The sequence below is a fragment of the Penaeus monodon genome, chromosome 1 (assembly GCF_015228065.2).
Source record: "Penaeus monodon isolate SGIC_2016 chromosome 1, NSTDA_Pmon_1, whole genome shotgun sequence".
NCBI classification, from domain to species: domain Eukaryota; kingdom Metazoa; phylum Arthropoda; class Malacostraca; order Decapoda; family Penaeidae; genus Penaeus; species Penaeus monodon.
This window is the reverse complement of record NC_051386.1, coordinates 54,456,902-54,466,128: the sequence shown is the minus strand read 5'-3', so window position 1 is coordinate 54,466,128 and position 9,227 is coordinate 54,456,902. Positions and strand designations below refer to the sequence as shown.

The 9,227-nt window shown below is 41.1% G+C and overlaps 1 protein-coding gene across 1 annotated transcript in view; it reads left to right on the top strand.

Annotated features, from left to right (window-relative positions):
* Positions 1–5,402, top strand: part of LOC119577056 — a 42,373-nt gene extending 36,971 nt beyond the window's left edge. The window contains 8 exon segments of the mRNA XM_037924731.1: positions 446–708; positions 880–1,103; positions 1,278–1,415; positions 1,994–2,190; positions 2,429–2,553; positions 3,046–3,175; positions 3,501–3,625; positions 5,055–5,402. Coding sequence (XP_037780659.1) covers positions 446–708; positions 880–1,103; positions 1,278–1,415; positions 1,994–2,190; positions 2,429–2,553; positions 3,046–3,175; positions 3,501–3,625; positions 5,055–5,402 — 1,550 coding nt within the window.
* Positions 5,403–9,227: the final 3,825 nt, after the last annotated feature.

The window sequence follows — 9,227 nt, the reverse complement described above, 5'->3', positions numbered from 1 at the left end:
ATATTATATTATTTTAATATATATTATATGTGTGTATATAAACACGTATATATAGTATGTGTATGTATATACATACATATATATACATATATACACACCTCTCTATGTATCCATCTACTATTCAATGTATCTGGTTGTTCTCCGTTTTCTCTATTTCGTTTTTATTTGTATTGTGTATTTACATGCATATATATGCACATACATAAAGGTATGTGTGTGCTTGTGTCTATCTGTTTGTATACATATCTTTATTTATCTATGGACTGTACATATGTCAATATGTTCATATATAAATATATGAATCGTGCATATATATATATATATATATATATAATATATATATATATATTATAATAATATATATATATATATGCAACAACTCCCACAAACAAACACATAAGTATTCACGATAAACACGCCCACACGTAATAAAGTTTCCACAAAGCCACGAATCCAGGTAACTCACGCCCCCCCCCCCACCCTCTCCTCCTCTACCCCCAGAACGACCCGTACATCATGCAGAAGGAGAACGCGGAGGACCTCGCCGGCAACGACCGCTTCGAGGGCTTCTGCATCGACCTCCTGACGGAGATTGCCAGCATCCTCAAGTTCAACTTCACCGTCGTTCCCGTCGCCTCCAACGCCTACGGGTCCAAGAACGCAGAGACGGGGGAGTGGAACGGCATGATCAGGGAGCTGCTCGAGCATGTGAGTCTCTTTTCGTGACACAATGCTCAATAAATATAAAAAAAGAGAAGAAAAATGGACACTCTATATACATGAAACCACGGATTCAAAAAAATAATTCAACACTTCTAAATCACTAAACCGACCATTGGCCTTTAACACTAACCCACCCCCCCTCCCTCTTGTCCACAGCGCGCAGACATGGCCATTACGGACTTAACCATCAACTACGAGCGCGAGCAAGTGGTCGATTTCACGATGCCGTTCATGAACCTCGGGATTTCCATTTTGTACAAGAAACCCCAGAAGATGGCGCCTTCTCTCTTCTCCTTCCTTTCGCCTCTTTCCCTCGAGGTCTGGATTTACATGATCACTGCCTACGTCGGCGTCTCCATCCTCATGTATATTCTTGCGAGGTGAGTTTCCTTCTTCTGGTCATTATCTATTTTTTTTTTTTTTTTTATTCTCATTTTCCGTGAGACATGTTTTTTTTCCCCCTAAGGATTGACTGGTGTTAATCCAGGACTTATCTTGTTGCTCTGGTTTCCTGAGGCGTCGAGAACCACTAACCGGTTCTTTCTTCCGCGCAGGTTCACGCCGTACGAGTGGCAGAACCCCCACCCGTGCGACCCCGACCCCGACACGCTGGAGAACCAATTCACCATCCTGAACTGCCTGTGGTTCGCCATCGGCTCCCTTATGCAGCAAGGCTGTGACTTCCTTCCGCAGTATGTCAGATATCAGATGGATGTCAGGGAAATTTATCAGAAGACAGTGTTGAATGAGTGTAGCTATATTCGTGGATTTACGAATACAAGTGTCCACACATATATGTTCCGCAAAGACTTATTTAAATTCTTGTATCCGTAACAGCACATATCTGAGATAAACTGCTTACAAAGAATTACATTACGCACGTATTATGTCTCTCCCAGATTTTTCATCGTACATCCAAACACGTGCGGTTCTTTAGATCAGCGTTTCTCAAACTTGAGTAAATTTACCCTGGCAGTCAAAGTTCTTGGGGAATATTAACTAAGTAAGATATTCATCGAAAAAAATTATAATGTGGCAACAGACTTTATCTTCAAATATATAGACACAAAAACATACCTATGTTACAACCGCTTGTAGCAGAGGATATTACGGCTGAACAGACCGAAGAATTACTGGGACGGGTGACCTGGCGAAGATATAGGCCTAACTTACACCTAAAGCTGAGAACCACAGGTCTAAAAAATAACCACGAACAGTACCACACTTGCAACAGTGCATAAACCTACAATGCATTCCCCTCATTCAACAGAGCTGTATCGACCCGCATGGTGGCCGGCATGTGGTGGTTCTTCACTCTGATCATGATTTCGTCCTACACCGCTAACCTCGCCGCTTTCCTCACCGTCGAGCGCATGGACTCTCCCATTGAGTCAGCGGAGGACCTCGCCAAGCAGACCAAGATCAAGTACGGATCGCTCAAGACGGGCAGCACCATGGCCTTCTCAGGTACAGAGGAGTGTGGAGATAGGTTGTGTGTGTTTCTGGAAGGTTGGAAGAGGGAGTTGAGGGAGAAGGGGGTGGAGAGGGGAAAGGAGAGACAGAGAGAGAGAGAGAGAGAGAGAGAGAGAGAGAGAGAGAGAGAATGAGGGAGAGAGAGAAAGAAGGAAAAAGAAAGACAGAGGAGAGACCAGAGAAAAAAATACGTTTCATACATAAAATCCCCCAACCCAGAGCTCACCCAAAGCTTCCTTCTTCAGGGACTCCAAGATCCCGACTTACCAGGGCATGTGGGCGACCATGATGCGCCACGAGGATCCAGGCCCCTCCGTCTTCCCCGCCTCCAACGCCGAGGGGGTCAAGCGAGTCCAGGTAAGGTCACAGCAGGTCACACGCAAGGTCAGGCCTCTTGATTATTATTGGGTTTATGTGTAAAAAATATATTTATAATGTGGTAAGCTTTGATGTCGTTGGTTGATTAGATCGATTTAGATGAATTGATGAAGTAGATCTTGTTTGCTTTACGAAATATTGGTTAGACTAAAGGTGTTTGCCATTAAGCAAGGAGGTGATTACGGAACAAATAATTGCATAAGGAAAAATGAGATTCATATAAATGAGTGAGACATTTATTATTTATATGTCTCTATATATGCAGATTGTGTGCGTGTTCGTGTGTGTGTGTGTGTTTGTGCGTGTGCGTGTGTGTGTGCGTGTGTGTGTGTGTGTGTGTTTGTGCGTGTGTCTGTATGCGTATGCGTGTACGCGTACGTACATGCGTGTTCATCAGTCCCTATGCACCGTCGTCAAACGGCGCACGAAACGGAGCCACAACCCTCACCCGCCTCCGCCTGCCTTCCCCAGGAGAGCAACGGCCTGTACGCCTACCTCATGGAATCCACGTCCATCGAGTACGTGGTGGAGCGGCAGTGCGACCTCACGCAGATCGGGGGCCTCCTGGACTCCAAGAGCTACGGCATCGCCCTTCCCCCGGGTAAGGCAACGGCGGGGATGAGTCGTGTTTCCTCCTGTGTGGTAAATCGAGGAGATTCCTTTTTCTCTTGCCATCCTTTTTTTCCTTCTTGAATAAAGAAGGCAATGATGATGATGAAAAAAAAACACACATTGCAATTACCATTATCTAAATAAGCAATACCCAACTTACCAATATTTAACACCAATAGCATATATCCCCCTTTCATTTAATACTTTCAATAACACTCTCCCTTCCTTTTAACACAAATAACGAGTGTTTCTAATAGTCTGATTTGGCAGCGAGACTAACACCATCCTCCCTTCCCCCCCTCCCCTCCCTTCAGGCTCTCCCTACACGAGTGCCATCAGCAGTGCCATTCTGTCGCTGCAAGAAACTTCGAAAATACAGATGCTGAAAAGACGATGGTGGAAGGAAAAAAACAGATCTGACAAGTGTGCAAAGGACAAGGTAATTATCCTTTATTATTATTATTTGGGCTTTTATTTTTTCTAGATTATTTATCGTCATTCCTTTTTTTTGTAGAATTAGTGTGTGTGTGTGTGTTTGTGTGTGTGTTTTGTGTATGTGTATGTGTATGTGTATGTGTGTGTGTGTGTGTGTGTGTGTGTGTGTGTGTGTGTGTGTGTGTGTGTGTGTGTGTGCGTGCGTGCGTGCGTGTTTATCCACTACTCTTACATTCTAATCACGCATTAATTTTCCGAATACGAATGATACTACGCCTTTACATATCTAGCATCAGAATACTGGAATTATCATGCATGTGTGTTACGACATACAGAACTGGAGAGAGGATTGCATTGCATTAAACTACCTGAACAGCCCCTAAGAGTACTTTGATTCATGGAATAAATTGTTCCTTAAATGGCTGTTGTTGGCGAAAGGGTGTTGCTGTGAGGTAATTTCTTGTGTGTGGGAATTTTCGTAAGGGACGTATATTTTAGTCATTGTTTTATTTATTATCATTAATGTCATTTTCATTATCGTTCTCATTCTTGTTGTTTTCATCATTATCATCACCAGCATTATCATCACCTTCACCACCACTCTCACTCTCACCACCACCACTCACCACCTCTACCACCACCCACCACCATCATCATCATCATCACACATCAAACATATCATCATCACTCATCTTTATCATCCATCTCACATCATCATCATCATCATTTATCATCAATTTATCATCATCCCTCATCATTCATCACCATCACCCTCACCCTCACATCACCAAACAGCATCATCAAACATCACTCATCACCTCCCATCACCATCCACCATTCACCATCCCCTCATCACCATCATCATCACACATCACCCTCACCATCATCATCAAACCCCCACCACAAACCCCATCATCCCCAACATCTAACCCACCGAGGAGGGGGCGGCAGCAGTATGGCGAGTAAATGAATTATCGACGTCGGCGGGGTTTTCCCTGGTGCTGCTCGGAGGGATGGGCCGCACGGTCGTGGCATGGCGGAGTTCGTCCTTGATGCTGGGACATATCAAAAGAGGATGAGGTAGGGGGTTTGTTTGTGTTGAGGGAAAAGGGTGTGTAAATAAAGATTTTTGAAATGTTTTAAAAGAGATAGGAATGATAAATGTTTGGTGATAGGTTTGAGGCATGGCGTAAGAGATTTAAAATCCCTACAGCCTGAAGGGATTTTAACAAGGATGACAAACTAAAGTATTAAAATAGTAAAATAATTACAGCATCTTATTATTGTTTTTCAACAGAAATCAAAAACCCAGTCCTGAGTGAGGAGCTGTGTTCGTCTTCCAATGCAAAGGTCGACAAAACCCGTCAGAAGAAAAAAGAGTCAGAAACACCAACAGTTGACAACTTGTACAGTTCCGATGTATACAACTGTAGTGGGAAAAAATCAACATACCCGATTACCAGATGTGGCGTCAGCCTCTGACGTCACAGTCGAACCCTCACCCCGACCAATGGCCGATTCCTAGCTACGTGCCCCCCACCCCCTCGCCCGTCGCCAACGTGAATGCATCGACGGTCAACCAGAACACATCCTTGCTCAGTCAGAACTCATCCACCGTGGCCAGCCAGAATTTCTCCTCCTCGCCCTACTTCACGCCGGACCGAAAGCCTTCCCTCTCGCCCACGGGGCAGGACCCGGGGGGGCGAGGATCTAGGCCCGGCCGACGCGAGTGCGAGGAGCTGGAAACGGGGCCAGTTTTTCGAAAACTTGCATATAGTTAGAATAATATTTAGAACAAAGTATATTGTATATACAATATATATATATATATAATATATATATATATATATATGATATATAATATATATATATATCTTGCTTTCTTTTATTCCATAAAGTATTTCAATCCTTCTTCTCCAGCACACTGAAAAGCTGGAGTTTTGTTTGTATCTGAGATTTGTAAGGATATTTTATTCATTACATTTATCCAAATCAATTTCCGGTATCAATAGTGCAAGTTTGATATTGACAAACAAATGTGTTATGTGTTGCTTTAAAAATATGCTTCATTAATTATTTAGATTACGTTACTTTGGATACCTATATGATACTGATAGTAATATTTTACATATAAGACTATTTTGCATATGCTGTGACAAGAAGCTCTGTGTGAGAGTCAGTCACTTTTTTGAGACAATCTATCGGGCTTGTAGATCATGCATTGTCACTGTTGACACAAAGCAGGTCCATGTAGTAGATGCGAACAGCAGAATGGCCTGCAACACCATGTTATGCATCTGTGTTTGTTCGGAGACAAATGAAATAATGCAAAATACAATGGTTATTCAAAGCTCGTGACAAGCCCAGGCAGCCTCTCTACGCGTACCCACGGATTATGCACCGTGTCTCCTAATTATGTAGCGGCCAAAACAGCACAGCGAAACCGCTGATAAGAGCACATAACTAACCTACTGACCCCATATGTGATACGTGGCGTATCCCTACAAAAAAAAAGGCGCCAGTGCTGTTTACATCTAGCGCACACTTATTTTTTTATGTACGGTTTTCAAAAGATCGTCTCTCCAGCACTCTGCTAACTTCCCTCTCCCCCTCCTCTCTTACCCTATCCCCCGCCCGCTACCTCTACCTCACCAAACTCGACGCCTGAAACTCCGAAGAACAGTGGTCTCCCAATACCCCCAAGATAAGTGACCTTCTTTAAGGATTCAGTGTCTGTGAAATTCCAGTGTACATGAGTGGGATATATAGCTTGTCATATAGGTTATTTTGTGTGCGTAGGATATACATCTATGCGCATTATGTATACATGCACAGACGCACGTGTACTCACATATATTTGTAAGTTTGTAATTACACACATCAGCTTAATGAACACCCAAACATACACTTGCCCTGAGTATATATACTTATAACATATAAGCTAGTCCTTCTGTTAACGGACATTATAGCAAACACTTTACACCATTCGCACCAGTATGTGTTGCTGTAACACCATCTACACGTCTTTTCATTTTCAGAGAGTCCTTTTTGAGTGAATTATTTTGTACATTGCATAATTACAAATCCTTGTGTAAAAGAAATAGTCTTGTTATTCTTATATGTAGTTCAAAAGATGGTATCGTAGATGAGCGTAGAAGCCAGCGAGTACACATGCAACGTAACCCTTGTTTCACCGAGTTAATTTGGTTACAACGTCGATGTCTTCTTTTAAGCGACTGTGTCCAAACGCACCTTAACAGAGAGAGATTCAAGGAAAAACACAATTGTGTAAAAATGAATAAAAAAAGCTTTCGATGTATGTTTTCTTCCACAAGAAATGTTAGATATGTTTTGTGTCGTATCATACTTCTTTGTTTACATCGTTCCACATGGCCATCATGCATTTCGTTGGGCCCACAGTGTCCTAATCTTTCTGAATGATGGAATTTCATTCTGGTGCGTGTGTGTTGGTCTGAGACTTTCATTCCTCACATTTCATATGCTATACATTCATTCACTCATATTGGTTACATCAGTCTCTCTGGGAACCTATCAATAATTTCTACAATTTGATTACTTTTTTTCCATACCTCGTCACTGACTTGTTATCCATAACTCACTCATCATCATGATCATATTCACCTCATTTTTTAAAAACTTCATTATCATTGCCTCATACCATTTCTTTCCTTGTAATTTGAAATCCATTGTTAATAAAGTATTCTTTGTCACCTGGTGTTAGACGGTGGAATCCTGTACTAAAGCCTACTGGTGTACTTACCATTATGGGTTTACAGTATTCGTCACCACCCATTGCCGTGTTTGTGTAAATTGCTTTGACGTTGATGTTGTCAGAGTGATAACAAAGAGAATGCTTTTGATTTTACTGTCTATTGCTATAATTTTTTATTATTATCATAGATTACTATATGCGTGTAAAAGTGGTATTGAAGTGTACTTTGCACTCTACACCACAAAGGGACAGACACTTTCGTCCGGTGACACAGCCTCTCTGACTTAATTTCTGATTTGTTTCGTCGGGGTCTATTAAGAACTAAAAAGTGGCTGGCGTTAACCCATCGTACCAGAATAATGTACTTGAAAGAAAACATTTTTGCAAGGAATCTTTATTTAAGGAACCTTTAGTATAATAAACCTGAAGAAATACATGGACTGTGTTTCATTGGCATTACTATAAACAAAATTATACTGACTCAGACATAACACATGCAGTCTGGTAAACCTATATTGCCCGTCGACAGGGGTCATTATCAGTTTTTCTTGGCGAGGGGGGAAGGTTGGTGAGCACAATCGTATCTGGGGCGATGCGAGCCCCTCGGAAAATGTTTGAACAATGAGCTATTCTAGGAGCATCTTTGAGTTCCACCAGAGTTATAAAGTGCTATTTAGGGAAAAAAGTAAAAAAAAAAAACAGTCTTGGGGAGCAATTGCTCCCCAGCCTCCCCCCCCCCCAATGAGGCCCCTGAAGAAAACGGGGAAAATTTTTATAGTTTTTATACAAAACCTCTTGCTATCATGTAAATTTACTTGTTAAAATAATAATAATAAATAAATAATAATAATAACATTGAAGATACAATTTGGACTTTTATTTCCAATGATGCATAATTGTTTCATTTTTTTTTCTTCTCCCCTTCCTCTTCTTCCTCTTTTATTCCTTTATGACGCAGCAAACAGAGAAAAATCCCAAGATTCCCGCGCGTTGCCATTTCTTTGTGCGTAATGTTTATTGCTGAAAGTCGAAATTGGTCTCCTTCTGAAGGGAAAGAAATGCACTTTATACTGATATGAGAACAAGCGCATACCCGGTAAGAAATGGCAAACACAGTGATTTTGAAGTTAGTCAATAGGCTGATTTTTACACCCTTTGGTGCTCATTTCAGTTGCTATAAAATTTCATTCGACAGGTTAGGGGCTTTCTGTACTTCATATATGTATAGAGAGAAAATACTACTATACTACTACTACTACTATAATATAATAATATAATATAATAATAATAATAATGGAATTTCAAAAAAACAACCTGTCCGAGGACTTTTTTATGTACACCATGTCTTATGTTTCGTAGAAAACTGGAAATGTTTTCGAATAGGCAGATGAGATAGCAAGTGCATCGTTAGTCAATGAAAATAATATTTTACTGCAACAAATCAGTTGAAATGACGATAAAATGAAAGAAAATGCATCACGGGGCTTCGATTTTACTTGATATAGGAACAGACTCTGCGCTATGTATTTTTTTTTTATTCACGAGGAAATTAAAAAAAAAAAAAACATGATGCTCCTCCTCAAGACGCTTATACCAAAGATAATTCTGAAGGGACGGGACTGCAGTTATTGTTCATATAGAAAGAGCATGGAAAGCATAAGTTAAAATTCTCCGATAACTTTTTTTTTTTATATAGTTTCCTGTTTTTGTTAACCCATTCGGCGCGCATGGCAAAGAATACATGCCATGCCCACTGTAATACAAGTTTATTGTATTTACACATAGATGGCTCTAGAAGTACTTAGACACCAAGGAGTCAGTTATTAGCCTTACCTATCTCACCTGTTTATCCGATTTCCTCGACTTTGGAAGG